Genomic DNA, 26788 nt, shown 5'->3' on the forward strand with positions numbered 1-26788 from the left:
AAGGAGATCAGCCAAGGGGACAAGGAAAAAAGAAGCGGGATTGATGAAGAGTGCGAGAAATTTGACCGTATTTTCCACGAGAAGCTGCAAGAGTTTGCGATGATACTAATCAAGAAGTATCAGTACAACTTCCCCGCTGAATACTTCGATGATTATCGCGGGAGTTTTAACAAAGACGAATTCCTTAAAATAGAGCTGTTGAAGGAGAAATTGAGGAGGCGGGAAGCAGATTCATTGCTCACCTCCAATGTTGAGCAGAAGAAGTATATCGGTTTAGGTGAAATTGACAAGGAAGATGCCAACTCATTACCCTCGTTAGCTAGTGCATGGGTTGAAGGATTTGGGGGTATTTTGGATCAGAAGTTTGTGAGAAATGGAATAGCATTGGATCAAGAAAATCTGACTGAAGGACCCTCAATCTACATAGATATTAGGGCTGGAATCCTTCCTCCTATTTTGGACCTACCAAAAGCTAAGGATTCTTTGGCTTGGGGTAAAATGGGCAACGAGAAGGTGGAGAGGGCTGAGGAGTACATGGAAGAAGAGGGTGAGGAAGAGGAATTGTAATAGGCTTATATTAGTTTGTTAGGAGATATTTGGTTGTTTGTTAGGAGCACATGGGTGCTGTTAGAAATTAGTTAAGGAGCTACCTATACCTATAAAAAGGTCCATTGTAAGAGGAGATGATGCTTGAATTGATTAGTGAAACTCTCATTTTCCTCTCTAAATTTCTCTCCAATCTCCCTCTCATTTCTCTTAACTTTCTCCCTAATTTTGTTCAATCTCCCCCTTCATTTATTCTCTGTGCTTCCCCAAATTCCTTCCAATTCCTTCTAAGACCCTAGCTAAACCCTAGGGTCATGACATGACCTACCTGCCTAATTTTGTTAAACTCTTCCACCATATTAGACAAGCCCCAATCTCCAAACCTCTCCTTAGGCTACCCTATTTTAAGGGACTCCTCTTGGTTAAAACTTCCGTAATAATCATCTAAAAGATTTCTTCTCGGTTTATCGAAGAATTTAGCGAAAAAGCTGACGTTATACCTCTTAGTCAACATCCTTGCAAGCTCCTGCATCTACTCTCATAGTACACAGCCCCTATTCCATGCACAATTCGTGTATCACTTTTCTTGTTTCCTTGTCCAATCGACCGGACTCATTATCAAATTTCTTTTCCCCTATCTCGTGATTTTGGCCAAAATCTTCATGATTTCTACCTCCAACTGAAAATGTAGCCTTCTTCTGCTGCAATTGAGACCCCATTTGTTTCATGTGTGCCTTACTCCCCATGGCCGACATCTCACAAACATGACACTTCAAAGACCAAGGGGTAAGGGTTCTGTACATACCGCTACTCTTCAAACAAATTAACCAAAATTCAAAGCCAAAATTAACCTTTGTTTGCCTTGACTTGCAGCCTAGAATTCGATTGGAATCAACTCCTACGGAATCCTCTTCACTGATTCGCTGATTTTAGTTGTTGGACTTCTAATCACTGAAATTGATTGCCCCGGCCTTCAACTCGAATCTATCAGAACCGCCGAAGTTCACTAGGATCTGCTTCGCACTTCCACTTTGCAAGATTACCAGATTTCACAACCGAGAGTCGTAGAATTCTGCTCCGGAACTTGCTGTATGAGTCGTCCAAAGCACTGTCAAAGCCTATTGGCCCAGTCACCTTCAAATTTCCCAACCTTAATTTCAGCTAACACTGCCCTCCTCTTGCATCAAAATTAATTCCTAGATTCAACCAAAAATCACTTGGTTGCTTCTCTATCTCAAACGCCAAACTTCACCGAAACAGTCAGAATTGCACATTGGAATCGCTTGAGCTGCTCACTTCCCTTGATTAACTTTAAGGATGCCAAGATGCACAACCAAGAATTAACCTCCCCCTTCTTGAATCGCAACTATAGTGGCCGAAGTCCCTCGTTTCTTTTGCAGCTAAGGAATTTTGCACAATTTGAATCGAAAGCCTAGATTACTCCTGTGACTTGATCGATCTCTACTTCCCTTAAATTGAATTGAAACCACAGTCAAGGCTAAATGGATCTACTACTAGAACCGAAATTATCAGTCAAAAATCAACCTCTCGCTTCGCTTCCAAGTGCGCATCAATAGTTACCAGAATTCACCTTACTAAATCACACTCTTGTCTAGTTCGCATTTCGTTCCGATTGCGCATGCAACGACCAAATCTAAAACCCCAATTGAAATCACAAGTCCTGTCTCACCTTCAAAATCGCGATAGCCAAGATTGATCGACTGCCTTGTTCACATGCACGCCTTTCTTCTCGCTATCTCCTTTCACTCAAAGTGAACTCAAGTTCGCCAGTGTAATCATCGATGTAATCGCTACCCAATCACCGACCATTGGACCAATGGAGTAGCCTCAAGCCCCACTACCTCAATCGCATACTTCCTTTAAACTCTCCTGCCTGAGTCGCCTGAGTCCACGACAATTGCAGCTTATATCGTCGGACTGCTTCACCCTCCGATGGACTCACGCCCCTTCGAAACATCCACTACTGTCCGCTTAACTCTCCGACGAATTGCCACTTCTCATGAACAACGTTTGTTCGCGTCACCCTACTGTCCACTTCTCACAAACAACGGTCGTACGCTTCTCCAGCGTGCTCGTCAGTCGACCCACCCCCATCCGACTGCAAGACAGCCGGTTATAGTCAGAACCACCTTCCGATCCAAATAAGCAGCACACCGCTGAGCCCCAATCGGATTCGCCTTCAAATCGGAGCCGCAACAGAAACACAGCCGAGGATGGTACTGCTCTCATAGATGTTAAAGGCGTGCCTAAGCACAAGGCGCCTTAAGGCACCAGTTCGACGCCTCAACTGGGCCGAGGCGACTCATTTTCCAGGAGGTGCTGGCCTTACACGACGAGGTGCCAGGGCGTGAAGCGCGCCTTTAACATCTACGGCCTACCACATAGATGTTAATTTTTTGCCTTTAATTTTTTGCATTGTTTGGATGATTTTGCCCTGTATATAAAAAAGCCACCAACTCTCTTTTTAATCCTCTCTCTTCTATCTCTGCAAACCAGCTACTGTCCACCACCATCTTGTCTAATTTCTTCTTCTTCTTCTTCTTCTTCTTCTTATTCTTCCAAGATCTGATTTCTTCCCCTTTCTTTTCTCTATTCCAACACTACGACGTCTACTGTCGCTACTGTCATTCACCTTCATTGTGACTTGCTGCCACCACCACCACCACCACCACCACTTCTTCTTTTGATTTGAACCCAGAAGATCTGGCTTTTGGCAATGAAATCAGATCTAAATTTTATCTTCTGCTTCTAATTTTTCTAGTGGCAATGAAATTAGATGGACCCACCAGATCACTAAGATGAGATAAACCCAGTGATCTGCTAGGTTCATCACACAGGTGATTCAACACCCTAGCAAATCGATGGAGTGTTGAATCATCCCCAACACACCCAGTCTCTGAAGCCATCACTGAAGCTTTATTTTTAAAAAATTTTATAGACATAATATATTTATGTTTGTATATTATATATAGTATTGTTACAATGTTTGAGACTTTGAGTTTGAATTTTGATGATGTTTCTAGTTTAAAATTTGCATGATAAATGAATCAACTTAGATGCTGTTAGTTTAGAATTTGAAGATGATGAATCATGAATGATATGCATGTGTTATTATTGATAATTTGATAATTGTTTATGATTTTACAAGATTTTGAGTTTTTTTCTAAAAGGTGCGCCTCGCTTCGCAAAGGCACGCCTCGCGCCTCAGACTCCAGGAAGCTTTCCTCCTCAATGCGCCTATCGCCTTTCAGAATTATGACTGCTCTAATACCAATTTGTCATGAACCTAGGGTTTGAATTAGCAGCCGAAAGGATCAGATAGAGCTAAATCCAAGAATAGAGGGAATTAGGGGAAGATTGGACAAAAATGGGGAAGAATTTAGAGAGAAATGAGGGAGAGTAGTAGAGAGAAACGAGAGGGAGATTGGAGAGAAATCCAGAGAGAAAAAAATGAGAATTTCATTCAATCAATTCAAGTATAATCTTCCATCCTCAGTTATAGCTTATATATACCCTAACAACCTCCCACTTGCACCCATGTGCAATGTAACAAACAGCCCAACTGTCTATTAGCTAAAAACAAAGCCCTATAATAGAAAATACAAAAGGAAATGTAAACTCCTACTATTATATTTACTAATCTATCCTTAAGAAATCCTTAGGGTCATGACAGAACCCTTGGGCCACCAATCAACCCTTATATATTTCAACACTCCCATCTGCATGGTGTTTACTTGTGAATACCACTTACACCTGACTACCTTCTTATTTGAGGGAAATTCTACTATATCCCATGTATTATTTCCAACCAAGGCTTTCATTTCTTCCAGAACAACAGCCTTGCACTTAGGATCCTTCATAGCACAATGGATAGTTTTGGGAATTTCAATGTTGTCAATACTTGCAACAAAAGCCCTAAATTGAGGAGACGATTTTGTACAGGTCAAATGATTAGAAATAGAGTACTTGACACATGACCTTACCCCTTTTCGTAGTGTTTAGGAACAACCCAATCCAAATCATCCATCCTTGTAGTAGTGTTGTCCTCAAATGGACTAGTCATTGGAATTAATGGCTGGCTGCGCTGAGGTTCCTGATGGCCTTTAAGCTATCTAGAATAAACTAGAAGAGGATTGTTAATAGTTGGAGTTGGAAGATGAGTGGAAGGGACTAGTTTATGAGTCGAGATATCGGGCATAGAAGTATCAGGAGAGGTATCATCAGGGTGTGAATCAAGAGGGCGGTGCAAAGAGGTATTGGGAGAGGTAGGAGCTGCTAGTATGTTGTCAGAAGTTGATGTTGATGATGCTCCCCCATGAGAACACACTGACAGTGTAGAGTCAAGCAGAGGAAGAGAGATGAGAGGATCCCAATGCCACTTTATACTGTCATTTCCTTTAGAGAAGATGTAGGAGGATAAATGGGTGATCCTCGTAGAATGTGACATTAGAGGACACAAAATTTGCGGGAGGAGGGGCAATAGCACTTGTATCCTTTTAGAGAAGGAGAATACCCAACAAAGATACACTTAAGTGCCTTTGGTTCAAATATGGCCCGAGAAGGATTGGTGTTGTGAATATACACAGTGCAACCAAAAACCATGGGAGAAAGATAAGTGAGGAGATGAACATTTGGACACAAATCATGAAGGGTGTTGAGAGAAGTTCTAAATTGCAAGGCTTTAGAGGGGAGCCAATTGATTAGATAAGCAATTGTAAGAACAGCTTCCCCTGAATAGGAATGAGGAATGTAGGTAGTGAACATCATAGCTCGGGCCACCTCAAGCAAGTGTATTTTTTCTCTTAGCCACTCCATTTTGTTAAGGGGTGTATGGACATGAGCTTTCATGAAATATGTCATGTTTAGAGAGATAGTCAATAAAATCATGAGAAAAGTATTCTTGGCCATTACTTGTTCGAAGAACATGAATATGAGTTTGAAACACATTCAAAATGAGTTTGTGAAACCTTTTGAAAGTGTTATTGGCCTCTAATTTTTCTTTCATAAGATAGACTCAGCAAACTATAGCATGATCATCAATGAAGTTTATGAACCATCAAGAACCTGAGATATTGGGGTGTTTAGAAAGACCCCAAATATCACTATGGATCAAGTGAAAAGGTTTAGATGGCTTACAGGGCTGTATAGAATAATGAGAACGAGGTTGTTTTGCAAGAGTACACTGCTCACATTTAAAATATTATTCTTTATTAATGAAAATGTGAGGATACAAGGATTTTAGATATGGAAAACTAGGGTGTCCTAGGTGTTTATGCCACAACAAAACATTGGCATTAGCTGTTACAGTAAGGACAACTTTATTAGTTGAAGAACTTGGAACACCTTTTGTCATATAGTCAAGGCCATCTCTAGTCTTAGCACTATCAATCATTATCCCCAAAGCCTAGTCCTGAAATATACAATAGGATGGGAAAAAGTTATACTACAATTAGTATCTCTTGTAAGTTTACTAACTGATAGTAAATTATACCGCAATCCTGGTACATGTAGAACAAATTTCAACTTTAGTTTTGATAAACACACTATTCCAAACCCCAAGGCAGGAGAGGTCGTGCCATCAACCATAGAAATATCAATAGTTGGGTTACAAGGTGTATAATCCATCATAGAGTTAGTCAAACTTGACATATGATCTGATGCACCAATATCCACTATCCAAACATGTTTAGGGAGCTTGCATGAGACTAGTGAGTAATGAGGAATACCTTGTAAGGCTATTGAGGTTGTTGGTTGAGGAGTAGGAGGACTTGAGGGGTTTATACCTTGATTTAGCAGCCTGTACAAGGTTAGAACCTGCTCTGCTGATAAGTTTAGATTTGAGCTATTCCCAGATTTAGCAGAGACTTCAACAACATAGTTGATCTGGTTGCAAAGGATGGTTATCAATAGGATTGGCAGAAAAATTTGGTGGAGAATGAGGATTAGGAGAACTCATGGTTGAGGCTTCGGTTATGGTAGGGTTTGGTAGAGTTTTAGCCATGATTTTGTAAACAGCCTAGACCTCAAGATCTAGGTGATCAGGATTTGGCTCTAATACCATGAAATAAGCTAAATTCTTGAAAACTTACTTGAGAATTTATTGAATCCGAAGAGAGTAATTTATACAAGGTAAAATATCTACTCTATCTCCTAGAAAATAGGAGCAAATTCAAATTTAGGTAGCAATAACTAATATTCAAAACATGTTCGCCTTTATCTTCTGGTTTCAAGCTTGAATCTCTCCCTTGAATCTTGGAGCTTTATCCTATCTTCCAGGCTTCTTTTTTAAATCTTTATCTTATCCAACCACCTTATCTTTCCTTTTTAAATTTGAACACCTAATCTTGTCCAAGACTCACAGTATAATTTTGCCTAACCCAATAACCTAATTGATAGTGCTCATTCAAAAAATTACATGTGCCTATTTAAGTCCCTTTTTTTTCTGGTCAGTGTCCTATGTTTTCCATGAAAGACAAACACAATATACCAAAATGCGTAATATACATCGTGGCACAGACATGGAAACAAATAAAGTATAAATTCAAATATATATGTAAAACTAATAACATCCTCATTTTTTTTGCCAAAAACATTTATTACGTTAATATTGCAAAAAATTATGTCCACCTTATACATGTTGTAGAAGCAGTAGGAAAAAAAAAATCCAATAGCTATTTTAAAAAGCTATTCCCCAATCAAATTCAACATTTTCATAGGGTACCTAAAATTATAAGGCCTAAAGTAGACATAGATTAATAGTCTAAATCTATAATGTTTTGATTTTAATCATTAATCAACATAAGTTAATTTTTTTCATGAAGATTTATCTCAATGTAGAAGCTGATTTTCTATGCAAATTTTCATGAAGATTGACGTCAATGTAGAAGTTGATTTTCTTTGCAACCAATGGCTTTTCCACATTTAGACACTATTCCCACTTGTGCTTTCTTTATCTCTCATTCCTCAATGCTTAAAACAGGTGGATGCGAATCTCAATCCCGAGCCACTGAATCAAACAAAAAACCTTCGCCAAAGTGATGCAGCTGGAAGCTAATCCACATAACTCAGTGTCTCAACAAAGAACAAACCCCAATTCCTCCTTGTTGGATCCATAACTAAATTCTGTAAATATATATTCAAAAGAATATACAAATAAAACGCAAATCTACATGCATATGAGAGAAAAAAAAAATGTCCTTAAAAGGCACATGAGAACAAGTAACAATTCTTGTACATTGTTCCTTGATGCGTTAAAGAGACTCGATGCTCAATACTTCAAACCGTTCAAGCTATTTCAGACCTCCCTTGGACAAAAACAAAGTATAGAATCACTTTACTTTTTGGGGGGGTATAATGTGACCTGCATCAGTAACACTATTTTTATATAATCCCACCTATCAAACCATTCAAGCTATTTCTAGCCCTACCTTGGATCAAAACAAAATTTAGAACTCTCCTAGTTTTACTTTTTTTGGTGTGTAATATGACCTGCATCAGTATCACTATTTTTTATATGATAGAACTCTCCTAGTTTTACTTTTTTTGTGTGTAATATGACCTGCATCAGTAACACTATTTTTTATATGATAGAACTCTCCTAGTTTTACTTTTTCTGGTGTGTAATATGACCTGCATCAGTAACACTATTTTTTATATGATTCCACCTTCTCAGATCCTTCAAAGTTGTGAGGCTGTTAAAATGACTGACTTGTCCCAAACTCTACTTCAGGTGGAGAGAGATTGATTTTACTGTGATATGCCTTTCTCTTTTTTTTCCCTTAATAACTTTTTCCTTTCTCACTGTTCCGTTATCTATTTCTGCATTTATAGCCACTTATCTTAGAACATCATTATGTTTCCAATAAAAGTCACATTTATCTGAGCTAAATTTGGCTGCTTTTAGTCAATTCTTCTTCTATCTCTTAAAAAGAAAATAGCCAATTTGAACTCTTTGATTATGTATGAAAATTATGAAAGACATGAATCAGTACTGTCAGGTAAATAAAATAAAAAATATCAACCTTCATCAGGGGCAGTAAATTTGCCACGCTTTAGGGCCATTTCTGCACGGTGCTCTGTGGTCATCTTCAATAAATGTTCCTGTATGTGTAAAAAGATGAAATGCATTTATCAGTGCATCAGCATAAAGGCCCAACAAAACAATTCAAGAGAAATCTTAATCAGTACCTTTAAAGCATTTGGGTCATGACGTCCTGAAAAAATGTCTCTACCATCCTCAGGTTGTGCACTTGCACTTCTTAAATATCTGTGTAATGCATGTAAGCAAAAAAAAAAAAAAAAATGGTAGCTTGTAATTCAGCATCATTGATACAATAAGAGAAGCAAAATCCAACCCCCCCCCCCCCCCCCCCCAACCACACGCACAAAAAAAAAGGGCAAAATAAACCTTTGACTTTGTATGATTTTCTGGGTGGCAATTTCCTGAAATTTACAGATAAAAACATATCAACCACCTGAATCCTAACTTGACATAAAAACAAAAAAAAAAAAGAAGAAACATGTAGACAAAGCCTTACATACCTGTTCCCACAACACAGCATCCTGAGCAGCAGCTTCAATGTCAATGGCACTTTTTGAATGCATCCCTGAGTTACTGGTAGATCTATCAGGAGCATCTGGGGAAACATTATACTCATTTGCCAAACATAATTATCAAATTGCAAACAAACTGAGACAGGAAATGACAAATAAAATTTAGAACAATTTGCATTTTCTTCCTCCAGAAACAGGTCATGCAAAATACAATGAGTTAATTTTCTTGAGGTTTTCGATCATTGTTCATTCAGATGTCTGTATCTGAATTGCTGCTTCAACAAGTTTACAAGTTCTCATATTACACTTGACAACTCACCTTCACGAACAACCAACGGTACAGAGGGCCCTCCAGATTCATTCCCATGTCTTATATTACCAAACTGTACATCTCGTTGCTCATTAGTGTCCAGTTCCTTTTCTGGGTTGGTTGAGATGTTTGAGTTAGCTAACTGAGGAAAACTTCTGTTGCCACCAATTTGAAGGCTTTCTGCATGCAGCTTAGAAGCATCAGATTCCACAACAAGATGCTGGGCTCCGTGCACAATCCCAGTGTCATGTACAAAGGGTTGAGGGGCTAGAATCCCAGGTTGACCAGAGTAACCATTCTGGAAGTTATTCAGGGTTGGATATGATGAATGAGGAAGATGAGAAGGATGATCAAATTGCATGGATGGCCTAATATGTGGATAGGAGCTCGGAGAGGGAGGAAAATTGGCTCCATGGGGAGGTGCAGCAGGAAACAGATGATTTTGAGAAAAGTGAGCATGATGGTGTGGATGAGAAGACTGCTGGCTGGATGGATTTAGAGAAACAGAGAATGGTGAAGAACTTGGAAGAGATGGAACTCCGGGAGGCAGTGGTTGGTCATAGTTCTTATCCATAAACTCTAAATATTAATATAACTAGTATGCCCACGATTATAGCAATATTAGCTGGCCAAAACTCAAATGAGCATCTGAGTGCAGAGAATCAACAGAAACCTGAGAAACCTGTGTACATGTGACCAAATAAAAGTAAAAAATAAGCTTTCAATGTGAAAAGAACATCTTGGCGCACCATATTGAACTAAAAAGGGGACTTGATAATGAAATATTCTTAGAGAAAAAAAAAATCTAAACTAAACATTAGAAATAAAAAGATGCAACAACCAAAAGCTAATAATCTTCACTGCTTCAAGTCTTCTCAATTACATTCCCTCTTTAAATTGTTTAATCAAGAAACTACAACTTGTTACAACTGCTTGCAACCAAATCATTCCATCCAGTCATGTCATCTATCTAAATCCGAATTTGACACTCAAAAATATCCAATATTCATTTTAAGAATGAAACATTCCTTTTCATTACAAGTCACAACATTTTTAATACTAATCCCTTCATCTTATTTTGTTGGCAGTTGGTTCACGAGAATATTGCAAGAAAGAGATCCTTTGAAGCTTCCAATTCTAAACTAGGATACTTCCTAAATCAGACTTAAAAAACTTTCCTAAATTTGTTCATATGTATCTTTATGTATCTTTCCTTTTTGCAATTAGATTAGTTTTCTTATGCTGTAATCTTTTCCTCTATAAGAGGATGTAACCATGTACATTCTTATTATCTAAGCGAATCATTCTTATTTCCTACATGGTATCAGAGCTGCTAACATCCTCCTGTTCATCCTAAAACCCTAGAGTGCCTTCATTGCACTTCTTCTTCTTCCTGAAGCCTCCAGTGCTTCGTCTCTATTCAGCCACCATTTACCAACTCCAGTATTCTCTCTGCTCAACCGATTTTTCCCTCAATCATGTCTAAAATATCTGAAGCAGCCCCTACCATGACCACTACTGAATCAAATCCAATCGATCAGCAATCAATAGGAGTAAGAGATCTGCCTGGGATGCACCCTTCCTACCAGTTAGATGGTAGAAATTACTTGCAGTGGACTCAGCTAGTGAGGACGTTCCTTAAAGGCCGAGGGAAGCTAAGTCACTTAACCGGACCCTCTCCAAAGGATTCAGATCCCATCTTCACAGCATGGGATACTGAAGACTCGTTGATCAAGTCTTGGCTACGGAGTGCCATGTAGCCAAAGGTGAGTAAAAACTTTATGTTTTTGACTTCAGCTAAGGGTATTTGGGAGACTATGAGGCAAACCTATTCAAAGGTTCAAGATGCCTCAATAATTTTTTAGGTCAAAACTAAGATTAGTGGGGCAAGACAAGGAGTCTCCACTGTAACAAAGTATTATAATAAGATGAAGGGATTGTGGCTAAAACTAGACCACTATCAAGGCATCAAAATGGTGTGTAGTGAGGATGTTGACACCCTCAACCAAATTCATGAAAGGGATAAAATTGTAGAGTTTCTAGCGGGTCTCAATCCTGAATATGATCAAGTAAGGATCCAAGTGCTTGATAGGGAAAAATTACCTACTCTTCATGAAGTTTTTTCCATTGTTCGAAGTGAAGAAAACAGAAGGGGAGCTATGCTTAATGATCATAGTGCAGAGAGCTCAGCTATGGAGTCAAGTAACAGAGAAGGGGCATGGTTTAGAGCAGGGAAGGAAGAAGGATCACTAAAGAATTCAGGCCTAGAAGGCCTATGGTGTACCTATTGCAAGAAGCCTAGGCACACCAGGGATACCTAGTTCAAACTTCGCGTCAAAGAAGTAGTGGTGAGTAGGATGGGAGGATATAAGAACCTTGCTCCCAAGACCCAGGCCTATATCTCTAGCAAAGAACAGGAGGAATCTGGATATGCAGGAAAAACAGATCCTATTAGATCTTACTCAATTAAATGCAGAGAAGATGAACAAACTCAAGAATTTCCTAAGGACAATCCAAGATGGGGCCTGCTCTCTTGTCTAGCAAGGTAAATGCCTACATTCTGAGTTTTTTTTTGCCTCTAAAACTGCTAGGAGTAACATGTGGGTCCTTAACTCGAGAGCCACTGACCACATGACCCCTAACTTAAAATTTTTTGACACCTATCAGCCTCTTGCAAACCCTAAACAGATTATCATTGCTAATCTAAGCCCTATGTGGCTAGATTAGCAATGATAATCTAGCCCTATGTTATCTTCCAAATAGGTTCTTCATGTTCCTCACCTAGCCACCAATCTCATATATATTCATCAACTAACCAAGAAATTAAACTGTCGTGCTATTTTCTATCCTCATATGTGTGAATTTCAGGACATGACTCCAGGGAAGATGAATGGTGTGGCTAAGCAGCATAATGGTCTGTACTTCTTGCACAAGGAGGGTCACCCTAAGGGGAGGCAGCACACAGTTGCTTGCTCATCTCAGTCAAGTTCAGAATTTGCCAACATTTGGCTCCAACATTATAGGCTAGGTCACCCTCCTTTTGCTTTGTTAAAAAATATGTTTCCTGCTTTGTTTAAAAGCTTAGATCCTAGTATGTTTTAATGTGAGGTGTATGTGATTTATAAACACTCAAGTATCCTATCCTGTCAGAAATAAACTCTCATCTAAGCCTTTTTTCTTGGTCCATTCGGATGTTTGGAGACCATCCAAAATTCCCAACTGTTCTGGGGGCTAGGTGATTTGTTTCTTTTATAGATTGTACACGAATGTGTTGGGTATTTCTATTAAAAGAGAAAGCTGCCATTAACACTATCTTGCCCTATTTTTGCAAAATGATTTCCACTCAATTTGGTACTCCTACACAAAAATTTAGAACTGATAATGCAAAAGATTATTTCAATAATCAATTGCATCATTTTTTCCAGCAAAAGGGCATCGTCCATAGTCTTCCTATATAGATACTCCACAACAAAATGAAGTAGTTGAGAGAAAGATGAGACACCTTCTTAATATGGCTAGAGCTCTACTCCATCAGCATCATGTTCCTAAAACTTACTGGGGTGAGGCTGTTCTCACAACAGCCTATGTAATCAATAGAGTCTCATCTAAAGTTCTAAATCATCACAACCCTTTCCACTGTCTATCCTCATTTTTTCCAAATCTAAGTTTGCATACTCCACTTCCACTCCAAGTTTGGTTGTGCGTGCTTTGTTCACATCCCCAAAATTCATCGAGATAAGCTTGATCCACATGCTCTTAAGTGTATCTTCCTAGATTATTCACCTACCCAAAAGGGTTACAAGTGCTATCACTCGACCTCTAGGAAGTTCTGTCTCCAAAGATGTCTCCTTTCTTGAGTCTCAACCCTTCTTTGGCTCTCCTCAACTTGGTCCTCAGGGGGAGACTAGAGAATATGAGGACCAAGGCTCCTTGGATGCATTTCTTGATTTAACACTAGCACCAAGAAGCTCACATGACTTACCTAACTCTCTTTCTATCCCTCCTCCTCCCTCTGCTACTACTCATCTACCTACAGCATGTACTGAGCAAGCAATCCCAAGGTTACCATCCCCAGTTAAGTTTAAGGGCTCTCCTTATGTGTTCAAAAGGAGGCAGCCCATTGTAGAGTCTCAACCTGCATCGACATCAGACCCAAGTATGGAATTTGCACAATCATCAGATTCACCTCCTCCTAGCCCTGTTTCTAATGACGTAGACCTACCAATTGTTGTGAGGAAAGGGGTTAGAAGTTGTACATTGCATCCTTTGACCAACTACTCGTCCTACCATCGTCTCTCCCAAAACCACAAAAGCTTTCTGACCTCATTGAATTCTATTGTTATTCCTAAGTCAGTAAAAGAGGCCCTAAAAGACCAGAACTAGAAGCAAGCCATGCTAGAGGAAATGAATACTTTACATAAGAATCAGACATGGAAGTTGGCGCCTAGACCTAAGGGAGTCACTCCAATTGGCTGCATGTGGATATTTAATTTAAAGTATAAAGCTGATGGACATTGGAGAGGTATAAAGCTAGGTTAGTGGCCAATGACTATACTCAGTCCTACGGCATAGATTATCTCGAGACTTTTGCCCCTGTGAAAAAAATGAGCATTGTAAGGATTCTCATATCCCTAGCAGCTCACTTTGGGTGGAAGATGCAGCAACAAGATGTAAAAAATGTCTTCTTATATGGGGATTTAGAGGAGGATGTATTCATGGAATTACCCCCTAGTTTTCAAGAAAGAGAAGCAGGTATAATGTGCAAGCTTAAAAATGCCTTGTATGGGCTCAAACAATCCCTCCAGGCATGGGTTGGCAAGTTTTCTAAGGCAATGAAATCTATGAGATACTACCAAAGTAGAGGAGATCACACTCTTCTTCAAACATTCAGGTGAAAAGGTTAAAGCTCTCTTAGTATATGTTGATGATATAATGGTGACTGAAAATGATGAAGAACAGTAGATCCTCAAAGGAAAATTATCCAAGAAATTTGAGATCAAAGACCTTAGGGTGCTCAAATACTTTCTGGGAATAGAGGTTGCTTACTCTTAAGGCTGGAATCTTCCTATCTCAGCATAAGTATATACTTGACTTGTTGGCTAAAATAGGAATGACAGGAGGGAAAGGGTCCAGCATACCAGTGGATCCTAACCTTAGATTGAAGGAGAATCCGGAAGGGAAGGCAATAGATAAAGGAAGGTTCCAGAGACTTGTTGGCAAGCTAATCAATCTCTCACATACTAGGCCTAACATTGCTTTTGTTGTCAGCCTAGTAAGCAAGTTCATGCATAGCCCAACTGAGGAGCACATGCAAGCTATAAGGAAGATCCTAAACTACCTAAAAGTCACACCAAGTAAAGGCATTTTGTTTAAGACTGGGACTGAACTAAATGTGCAAGGATTCACTGATGCAGATTATGGTGGTTCCATAGTTGATAGAAAATCCGCCACTGGATATTGTGTATTTTGGGGGGGAAATCTTGTGTTTTGAAGGTGTAAAAAGCAAAGTGTTGTAGCAAGATCTAGTACAGAGGCAGAATTTAGGGCCATGGCCCTTGGGTAGTGTGAATTGTTGTGGCTATGAATTATTTTAGAAGACTTGAAGATCAAGATCCAAAGTACTATTAACCTATTTTGCGACAATCAATCAACTATTAATGTTGCTCACAATCTTGTTCAACATGACAAGACTAAGCATATAGAGATAGACCGACACGTCATAAAGGCAAAGTTGGATGCTGGCCTAATTCGGACTCCCTATGTGAACTGTTGTGGCTAAGAATTATTTTAGAAGACTTGAAGATCAAGATCCAAGGTACTATTGACCTATTTTGCGACAACCAATCAACTATTAATATTGGTCATAATCCTGTTCAACATGACAGGACTCATGACAGGACTAAGCATACAGAGATAGATGGGCATTTCAAAAAGGAAAAGTTGGATGGTGACCTAATTCGAATTCCCTATATATCATCTAAAAATCAAGTGGCTGATGTGTTGACTAAAGGGCTGGCTGGAAAGAGATTTGAAGTTCTAATAAGCAAATTAGGAATGATAGACATTCATTCACCAACTTGAGAAGGAGTGTTGGTTGTTGGTTCACGGGAATATTGCAAGAAAGAGATCCTTTGAAGCTTCCAATTCTAAATTAGGATACTTCCTAAATCAGACTTGGGAAACTTTCCTAAACTTGTTCATATGTATCTTTATCTATCTTTCCTTTTTGCAATTAGATTAGTTTCCTTATAGTTAGTTTCCTTATGTTGTAATCTTTTCCTCTAGAAGAGGATGTAACCGTGTACATGCTTATTATCTAAGTGAATCATTTTGATTTCCTACATATTTCATAAAGTCAAGTATGTCCACTTCATAGAAAATTCCTGTCTCGGACAACTTTCTCCCTGATAACCATCAAATCATGTAAATTCAAGATTGTGTTCAGCATAGTTCGTTGAAAGGTGAATTTGAATCATTTTTTGCTTTCATGTCATTTGTCTTCAAATCTTAGGTTGCGTTCTCTTTACTGTTTTCAAGTCATTTTTAGTTTTCAATTTTCTAAAATAATGAAAATGCGTTTTCTTTGCTGTTTTTAAAAATGCATTTTTGAAAACAAAAAAAAAAAATTGTGAAGAAAACTCAAAACAACAAAAAGTTGTTTTGAGTGTTTTCATCCAAAACAAACTCAAAACATATTTATTTATTTATTTATTCATATTTTATTATTGTAATAGGAAAAAATATTATAAAATTTATTAAATTTAAAATGTATATATATTTTTAATAATATATTAATATTAAATATTTATAATTTACTTAATAATCAAATTTATTGTATAAAATATCATTAAAAAAATATTTTCAAAATTTCAAAGAGAACACGATTTCTAATTTTCTGTTTTGAAAAATAGTTTTTCAAAATGACAAAAAGAACGCATTTTTAATTTTCTAAAAACAGATTACCAAAACAAAAAACTGAAAATGAATTCAAAACTCAAAATTGAAAATTGAAAATTGAAAAGTAAAGAGAACGCACCCTTAGCTTTCTGAGTTTCCACTTTTACAGATAACAAGAAGTTAACAAAAGCTGATTTTTGGCCAGGAAAGAGTGATTTGTGGTACAAATGGGATTGCGAATGTTAATCAGGTTTCATGAATGTATTGATCAGCTGATAAATCCATCCAGATATTCAACGTCTTCAACAAACGACATATATCCTACCAAGTTTATCTTCTGTGCCTCAGGATTTCTCCCCTGCTACTGTAAAAAATCTAATGTTCAGCCCCAAAGGAAAAGGGAAATAAGTGAGGAAAAAAAAAATTCAACAGCTTAAAAGCATTTAAAACTTCATTAATTTCGCTAAAGCTAAAACATAACTCCAAAACAATTTGTAAGCATATAATTTCAAATTTTGGAGATTTCAAGAGCCAAAGACAGCCATGACCTAGCAGTCTAAACTATCTCCTTGTACGGAAGTAAGATCACCAGTAAATAATCTGCTTAACTGATGTACTTATAGAAAAGCCACAAAAGTTCTACACTTCGTTGAGAAGAACAAAAGGTGAAAAAACCATGAAGGACTACATTGTATGAATGCTTTTTAGCATAACACTAGCTCTAACAAAAATAATTCATGACAAATTCAAAAATATACTTATCTGTCAATGATAATCACTTGTCAACACATAAAAAGAGATATGTGATGAACAATCAAATAAATTGATGCTTGAAAGTAACCTAATGTGGAATCACATTTTTCCAATGAGAAAAAATTGGAAAAATTAGGCCAACCTGAAGGGCAAGAGTCCTTTCCTGCTAGTACTAGGTATTCGGCTATAGGAATTTTCCAAGAAACTGATGAGAATTTTTCCCAGTGGGTTTAGGGGAAGTTCAGCTTCTTCAAAGATAAAGAAGCACGATACAGACAAGTGAGTCGATTCGGGAAGAGGAGTTCTTGGGCGGCTAATGGGATCAGGGATGTAAATTGGGTGGGTTAGGTCAGGTTTCCAGGTTGCTGCCCATTGTGCAACTAAACAATTTTGGGTAAATTACGATTGATGTTTTTTGAGATTTAGTGAAAATATTGTTGACATCTTTATGTTTTTGAAAATGGCAAGACCTCCTCCGGCCGTTTGTTAACATTCCTGAAATTATGCCTTGATTTCCTATTATAAAATTAGAGATAACTTCAGTTTAGGAATCAATCTCTTTGATTGTTGTATTTCCTTGTATGTGTTGTTCCCTAAATTGCTTCTTTCCTTGTAATTAGAATCCTGTCCACGTTTAGAATAGGATTTCTTCTATATAACATACAGCTCTCTTTATATTGAAAAAAGTAGAAATTTTACCAAGAATGTCACGACCTAAGGGTCTAACTGTAATTTTTTCAAAATTTTGAATGTAGAGCAGTAGCCCAACTGAATCTGTTAGCTGTAATTTCCTTTCTACCCTCGATATGGCTCTAACCGCAGGGGATAGCCCATAAAGGGCTCAAAACGCTCAAGGATGAGAATTCATGCATGATAATAACATTGAATTCTTTCCCTCCAAAACTCTATCTCAATTCTCCCTCCAAATTCTCTCTTTCTCTCTATTTCTTTTCCCCCTCTTTCTATTCTCTTAATTGTTCTAAAAATTCAAATCTCGATCGAGAGGCTTGACATTTGGTATCAGGGCCGATCATTCTCAGTTGTGATTCGGCACTAGTAGGAAGTGAGGTAGGTGGAGTAGATCGGTGGAATTGAGGTTGATCCATCGGTGATTCAAAATGGCAGAGGGCATGAGATTGAAGCAACTGGAGAACCAGACGAAGGTGATAGAGTTTGGCCTAACTCAAACTCAGGAAACGATAACTTAGAGTAGGGAGGAAGTGCAATCAATTCGTGAGGAGCTACGGGAGGATATGGCAGCTTCCCAAGATGGAGTTTTGAGGGAGTTGATGAGGCAAAAGGAGTCTATGGATCAACGGCTCAACAGCGTGATAAACATGCTATCCACACTTCTGCAATTCCGGTTACCATCAGAATTTCCTCCCCAATCAGTTCCAGAGACGGGGACATCCGGCCAAGGAATTCTACTGAGGCCTCAAGAAGCAGCAGAAGCTGGTAATTCGCACTTTGAGGAGACCAGTGACTAGATAAGGGAGTTGAATTCCACTAGATCTAGCCAAGGACCCATGTCAAGGCTAGATACCTCTGTTTAAAGGATCTAAACCACGATGGCGGATCTGTAGGTGCGAGAGGTATTTCCAATACTATAATATCCCTTAGAACCAAAGGATAACCCTGGCTACAGCATATCTAGATGATGTGGCTGATTGTTGTTACCAAGGATGGTCCAGATATAGGGGCATGGGGGCAAGGTGGATTGATTTTGTAGAGGAATTGTGTGTTCGATTTGGGGAAAGGAATATGGCCGATGTTATTGAGTTTAACAAACTTAAACAAGAGGGGATGGTCACTGAGTACCAGGTGAAGTTCAAGGAGTTGGAGGCACTAATGTGGAGTGCTCAACCCACTCTTATGGATCAATATTTCGTTTCAAGTTTCATCAACGGCCTTAAGGAAGAATTAAGGTCCATGGTGAAGATGATAACGCAGGCCACAATGAAGGAGGCAGCAAAGAAGGCCAGGCTACAAGAGCTAACTCTAGATGCCATCTTCAATAGGAATAAGAGAGTAGCACGGACATTCACTACGGGAGGCCCCTTGATTGGAGGGAATTCTAAGGCTCTAATGCCAAGTGGGTACAAGGGGGGATCTAATGCAATAGCCAACAGAAACACAACAATGGAGCAAATGAGGGTGATGGAGTTATGTTTCAAGTGCAGTGAAAAATACAACCAGGGGCATCAATGCCGAAGGCACCTACTCAACATGGAAGGGGAGGATGAGGATGAGGAAGAAACGAAGGATAATGATGAGGAAGAAGAGGAGAAGAAAGGTGAGGAGTCAGTAGAAATACCTGAAGAGGAGCAGGGTCAGGAAGGGGGAGAGATCTCCTTCCACGCTCTAAAGGGAGGTCTTACAAGGAAGATTATTAAAGTTAAGGGCTAACTAGGGAAGAAGAAGCTTATGGTTCTTATTGATAATGGCAGCACCCATAGTTTCTTAAATGAAGCTACGGCTAATGAGTTGAAGTGTAAATTGACCCACACTACCCCTCTGTCAATGACCGTGGCCAACGGACACAAAATACACAGCCATTATAAGTGTGTGGATTTTACATGGGTGATGCAAGGACGTGAGTTCAGGTCTGACCTGAGGATTATGGAGTTGGGGGGTTGCGATATTGTGCTCAGGGTGGACTGGATGAGGACAGTCAACCCATTAACCTTTGATTTTAACAAGCTAAAGGTGACAGTGGAAATGGAAGGCAAGAAACCGACGCTAGTGGGTAGTTTGGAACAAGGAGAGTGCAAAATGATCAAGAGGAGTAAGTCACAGAAGCTGTTGAAGAAGGGGGGGGGGGGCAGATATCCCAGCTTTACTCAATCCATGCAATAGAAGGGGAGGAATCAGAAAAGATGGCAGGGGCTCAATCAAAAGAGAAGAAGGATCCCCACTCAACCTATTCTCGTAACTACTTTAGATAGCTTGCATGTACTTTTGGAAGACTTTAAGGACCTGTTCAATGAGCCAAACTCCCTACCTCCTCGAAGGCCATTGGATCATGTCATACCCCTTAAACCCCATACCACCCCAGTAAATATTCGAGCCTATCACTATTCACCCACACAAAAGGCAGAGATTGAAAAACAAATCTCTAGCATGTTAGCTACTTCATTCATACAACCTAGCCAAAGTTCTTTTGCATCCCATGTTTTGTTGGTCAAGAAAAAATATAGTTCTTGGAGATTTTATGTTGACTATCATCAACTCAACTAAGTGATGGAACACAACTATATCAATTATCTTCATTCACCACCATCTCATGAAACTTCTCCATATGAAGATGGTGTTAAAACTTTATTTCACCATTACTCCGCTAGGGGATATTATCCACTGCCGGTCCCAAACCCGGATAAAGGAGAAGGGTTGCGTTAAGTAGCCGACAGCCAGCTTAAAATCTAGTCAGATCCAAATATGAATTCTAGACAAATTATCTGTTGGGATGTAACCCACATAGAAGTTTAGAATTCATGTAGCCAACCCCACATAGTGGGATAACGACTGGATATGTTGTTGTATGTTGTTGTTGTATCATCAACTCAACTCTTACACCATCAAGAACAATGTCATGTACTAACCTGTAAGGGGGAGGTAACTGTAATTAAATATAGTAGAAGGGAAAAATAGTATATGCTATAAGTATGTTGTAATGGGTTGTACCAAGTTTGTTGCTGCATCAACAGCTGGTACATTCCCAAATGCATGTAAGCAGTTACCCGCACGTGGGGGAGGTTAAGATCAGCTATAAATATAGCTAGCTTCCTTCCACGGATGATTATGAAAATTCCCAAGAGAATTCTAAATTTCTCTCTCCCTGTTCTCTCTTTCTCTCTAACTCTGCATTCTTCTCTTCCAAATTCTCTCAATTTGTCTCTCCCTTTCTCACTCAGTCCGTCTATTGATCGAGACTACCGTCAAACCCTTAGGGAGCTGACAAACAAATTCCCCATTCCCCTCATCGATGACTTGCTAGATGAATTGGCAGGAGCCAAGATTTTTTCCAAGCTAGATCTCAGGTCCAGATATCACCAAATCTGGATGAAACTCACAAACATCCCAAAAACAACCTTTTGCACTCACCAGGGCTTGTATGAATTTGTTGTTATGCTCTTTGGGCTTACAAATGCCCCAACCACCTTTCAAGCCCTCATGAACCAAGTCTTTGCCCCTTACCTTCAAAGGTTCATCCTAGTATTCTTTGACAATATTCTCATTTACAGCCCAAGCCTGGAACAACACCTAACCCACCTTCAAACCGCGTTTGAGGTCCTTAGAGCTAATCAATTGTATGTCAAGCTATCCAAATGTATTTTTACCGAGAATGAGGTGGGATATTTGGGGCATATTTTTTCAAGAGAGGGAGTCAAAACTGATCCCAGCAAGGTCACAGCAATAGTGAAGTGGCCTAGACCCCTATCAATAAGAGAGCTTAGGGGATTTCTAAGATTAACAAGTTACTACAGAAAGTTTATAAGGCACTACGGAGTAATTAGCAGGCCATTGACAAATCTTCTAGAATGAGGGATTTCATTGGAACCCTTAAGCCAAAGCAGCCCTCTTGGCACTAAAGAAGGCCATGACACAAGCCCTTGTGCTAGCCCTTTCGAACTTCACCAAACAATTTGTAGTGGAGACAATAGACATATGCTTGTGAGAAGGGAATTGGTGTAGTGTTGATGCAAAGGGGAGACCTATAGCTTATATCAGCCAAGCTTTGGGACCTAAGCACCTGGGTTGCAACGTATACAACAAGGAATTACTAGTTGTGTTGAAGGCAATGGACAAGTGGAGACATAATCTAGAGGGCAACCCATTCATGATCAAGACAGATCATGGGAGCCTAAGGTTCTTGTCTTAACAAAGGTTGCGATCCCAATTACAAAAGAAGGCGGTATCCAAGCTGATGGGCCTAGACTACACCATCCTCTACTGCAAGGGAAAGGAGAATGTAGTTGCAGATGCCCTATCGAGGAGGAAGGACAGTGAAGATGGGGGCCATTGCCATGGAATTACTGCAATAGAGCCAAAGTGGGTGAAGGAAATGGAGCAGAGTTATGAACAGACAGAATGGGTGAAAGACCTTCTAACTAAATTAGCAGTTCAAAAAACAGGAGTGCAAGGATACTCACTGTCCAATGGTCTCATCAGATTTCAAGGGCGTTTGGTAATAGGAGATGACAAAGGGTTAAAAAGAAAAGATCTTGAAGTCCCTGCACTGCTCACCCCTAGGGGGCCATTTAGGAATCAGGGCCACTTATCACAAGATCAGGCAACTATTCTTTTGGCTAAGACAGAAGAAGGATGTGGTGGAGTTTGTTCTAGCATGTGAGACATAGCCTACTACAACCCATGGAAGTGCCGGAGCAAGCATGGGAAGGGATCTCAATGGATTTTGTGGAGGATCTGCCTAGATCTAAAGGTAAATATGTGATATTGGTAGTGGTGGACAGGCTGACAAAATTTGAACACTTCCTCAGCCTAACGCACCCCTTCTCAGCCCAAGAGGTGGCCAGGGTGTTTCTGGATTCGGTGGTAAAGCTGCATGGTGTTCCTAAAACAATTTTGTCCAATAGAGATAAAATTTTCACTAGCAACTTATGGCGAGAGCTATTTAAGAAGCTGGGCATGGGATTGCACATGTCAACTGCATACCACCCTCCATCCGATGGCCAAATGAAGAGGGCCAATCAATGCCTAGAGGCTTATCTGAGGTGCATGTGTTTTACCAAATCAAGGAGTTGGAACAGGTAGTTGCCACTGGCCCAATGGTGATATAACTCATGTTTCCATAGTGCAATCAAGAGAAGCCCATTTGAAGCAATCTTTGGGTACAAGCCTCCTCTCCTACCAGCCATAGCTAGCTGTTCTTCTAGTCTAGCAGCCGTGGAGCAATACTTACAGCAGAGAAGGGAAATACTCTCTATTCTTAAGAAGGAGTTAGCTAGTGCCCAAAATAGAATGAAGCAGGCAGCGGACAAAAAGAGGAGTGACAGAGCTTTTGAAGTAGGAGACAAGGTGTTTCTTAAGGTGAAAAGGTTCCTGCAACAACCTTTCACACCCACACTTGTATCCAAGCTCAGCCCCAAGTATTTTGGGCCCTATGTCATCGAAGCCAAGGTAGGGAATGTGGCATACAAACTAAGGCTACCTGCGAGGATAAATGTGCACCCTGTGTTCCATGTTTCTTTGCTCAAAAGATCCATTGAACCGCACTGTCCACGAGTCAACAACTGTCGGTCACAGAAGATGAATTGGAGGAAACCCTAGAGCCGAGAGCTATCCTAGACAAGAGGGTGGTTTACCAAGGAGCAATGCCCTTAATCCAAGTTTTGATCCAACAGTCACAACTCTAGCCCGACCATACCACTTGGGAAGACTTTCCTGAGCTGTTGAAGAAGTTCCCATGAGCTACCAGTCTACTCTAAAGAATTCTTGGGGACAAGAATGTTTTTGAAGGGTAGGAAAGTGTCATGACCTAAGGGTCTAACTGTAATTTTTTCAAAATTTTGAATGTAGGGTAGTAGCCCAACTGAATCTGTTAGCTGTAATTTCCTTTCCACCCTCAATACGGCTGAAACCGCAAGGGATAGCCTATAAAAGGCTCAAAACGCTCGAGGATGGGAACTCATCCATGATAATAACATTGAATTCTTTCCCTCCAAAACTCTCTCTCTCAATTCTCCTTCCAAATTCTCTTTCTCTCTTTCTCTCTATTTCTTTTCCCCCTCTTTCTATTCTCTTAATTGTTCTAAAAATTCAAGTCTCGATCGGGAGTATCAGAGTAGTTTTTCTAGGTTTTCTATTGGTCTTAATTGCACCAATACTTCCTGCCTTCATTTCTTAATCGGCCTTAGTAGCCCTTTCTTCCTGCCATTGTTGCAACTATCCCAAACCCTCAACCTGAAGATGTTGATAGTCTCCACTGATGCATTCTCACCCAATGCACCCTTTGCTACTATGGGCAAACCTCCTACTACCACTACACCTTTTAAAGTAACCAACCACTCCTCTACCAGATTAGCCAGCGAACTCTAAAGCATGAACCCATTCCACAGCCTTGATGGAACAAATTATCTACAATGGAGTCAGATTGTTCAAAAGTCACCATTCGATTTTTTAGCTCCAAGACATCTACTTTGAGAACCACCTCTCTAGGAACCCCAATTTTGAAAGCAAACACCCTGGTTTTGAAAACCAAACTCCATTCCAACATCCTATTCGCCCCGATTTCAGACCACCTCAGTTTTGAAATCTTGTTACAAATTTTGAAAACTCGATTTTCCAACACTAATTTTCATCCAAAGATTCACTCTTAATCCCCTTTTATCCAACTCAAAAATTCTCCACATTTACTTATTTGATAAAATAGATATATGTAATTATTATTGCGGGAAAATGGGCATAATTAGTGATTAAAGCAATTCAAGGAACCAGACATGAGCTTTTGCAAGAGAGCTATACAAAGGTGCAAACTGATCTTTGACTGTTTTTCTTTCACATGGAAAGCAACAGATGAAAACACGAGCATTCAACACAGATATCACTAAAATTTGTTACAAATCTTAATAACTTACAATGATCAAAAGGACAGAAAAATCTTAATATGTAGAAATCCCTGCTTATCAAAGCAAACTAGAAGCTTTATAAGTTGAATCAAAACTACAGTGCATGAAGAAGCAATTGTATTCTCCTGTAACTGAAATCAGATTTCTTACTAGCTAAGCATGTTCTTGGTGTTCCTATGGCAGTCTAATTAACTAAAGCAATTATACCTATGGCTTCTCCAACCTTATGAATAATTTCACTATGCTTCACAAAAATTACATCTTCTTGTTGTTGATAATTCTGAGAGGATATCATCAAAAGCTACACTTGTTTCCAAGGAATTATTCCCTTGACTTTTAATGGCCAGTAATGCTGAACGGGCTATTCAAACAAGAAAATAAGATCATTTTCAGAGGGGCTTTGACTTCCAGAAGTTCTTGCAAAGAAAATATGCTCCACTTTTATCAATTATCACTCAAGTCATCATAGACTGAAGAAGTTTCTTCATTTGATGGGAGCCATGCCCATTTGTCCAAAAAGCATACAACTCATTGTAGAAAGAAGATAAGAAAATGACCAATTCCAGAGTCATTTTTGGCCATCCCAAATTCCAAACTACATAAAAAATTACTTTAGGGATTTGATGTTCTCATAGAATCAGTTTTATACAGAAAGTATTACAGCATCCAGTGAGCATTTAGGGTTGTTTATGAAGAGTGGGGCTATAATCATTTTGATAAAAATCAAAAGGTCTCATCAAAAACCATATGGTACTATTGTAAGGGTGTAAAAACCGGACCAACTTAATAATAGATAGAATGAAAAAACAAAAACAAAAAATGAACAAAGAAAACATTAAATAGCCCATTCTTGACATATAACAACAACAACAACAACAACATATCCAGCTTTTATCCCACTATGTGGGGTCAACTACACAACTACATAAATTCTAGACTTCCATGTATTTCTATCTTTTGTCAATCTTCATTTAGCCCATACACTTCATATCAAACTTTAATTAAATAGCACATTCTTGACATATAAGCAAGAAAATTGCAGTAATAATAGGAAACACTGATATTCACACAAAAAGAAAATTAGGGTTTCCTCATTCACACATCCCTCTCCTCTAAAACCTGAGAACTTAATTAGGAAACCCGACAGAATCCTATAAAATAGCTTCAGGCACCCAGAGATTCTGAATTGGACCACAAAAAGAAGCTTAAGAACCCATAAACTCTCCAGAAGAACCGGCGAAGAACCAACAGGACGTTAAACCGAACCAGAACAATGAACAACCCCCCATCATTGACCCAAACCCAAGCAACCACCACCCCTACGATCACTCTGACCCCATCCCCAAAAAAACAGAATCGACATTTAAGCCCGAGTCTCACAGAAAAACCTCTTAAAGGGTATATAGCCATTACATAACAAGCTAACAAGCCCTTATGCCTAAACCCCCCAAAAATTCATGACTATCTGCTATCCTCAAGCTGAAGAAACAGAGAAGGAGAAGAAACCAGGGGGGAAGAAGAGAAGAAATAGATGAGAGACACCTGAAGCCGGACGATCTGCTTGGACTGTCGTCAAGCTCGTGACCGAGGTGCTGTGACCGGAAGAGATGGTGGGCGCCGGACGAACTGCTTGATCTATCTCTGTCACTCTCGTTCGATTTGGGGATTCAATTAGGGATTTTGTCAAATTAATTCGGGCATCCCACGCCATCCGTGCAGTTTCGTTTATTCAGGGGATTCATTGATTTGTGTATTTGTTATTTGTATTTTTATATTAATATTAATAACATCTTTATATTCTTTTGTGAATATAATTTAATATTTTCTTTAATAATGACAAAAAATAAGAAAATAAGAAAATAGTCAATAAATTAGTAACCAATTCGTTCCAAAATCACTGTCGATTACATCATGTGAAATTTATCATAAAATCAGCAACAGCTATAAATTATAATCATCATAAAATTATAAAAAAATTATTATAAAGTGTCATTTTTTTAATTAATTTCTTTGCCAATCCTCATGGTCAAAAATTATATTTAATGAGTTAGTTCATGAAAATATACACTATATCATTATCTATTAGTATAATTATAAATAATCAAATACTGAAATCTAAGGA

The 26788-nt window shown here is 39.0% G+C and overlaps 1 protein-coding gene across 1 annotated transcript in view; it reads right to left on the reverse strand.

Annotated features, from left to right (window-relative positions):
* The window catches only part of LOC127798728 (uncharacterized), a 73677-nt gene extending 47283 nt beyond the window's left edge, over positions 1-26394 (reverse strand). Inside the window, exons 1-6 of the mRNA XM_052332293.1 lie at positions 26209-26394; positions 9440-10112; positions 9109-9203; positions 8975-9009; positions 8755-8833; positions 8589-8667 (exon numbers count right to left, since the gene is read on the reverse strand). Of these exons, the coding sequence (XP_052188253.1) occupies positions 8589-8667; positions 8755-8833; positions 8975-9009; positions 9109-9203; positions 9440-10004 (853 nt within the window). The 5' untranslated portion in view covers positions 10005-10112; positions 26209-26394. The remainder of the gene's footprint in view (positions 1-8588; positions 8668-8754; positions 8834-8974; positions 9010-9108; positions 9204-9439; positions 10113-26208) is intronic.
* Between the last annotated feature and the right edge of the window lie 394 nt (positions 26395-26788).

The sequence above is a fragment of the Diospyros lotus genome, chromosome 4 (assembly GCF_014633365.1).
Source record: "Diospyros lotus cultivar Yz01 chromosome 4, ASM1463336v1, whole genome shotgun sequence".
Classification (NCBI taxonomy): Eukaryota; Viridiplantae; Streptophyta; class Magnoliopsida; order Ericales; family Ebenaceae; genus Diospyros; species Diospyros lotus.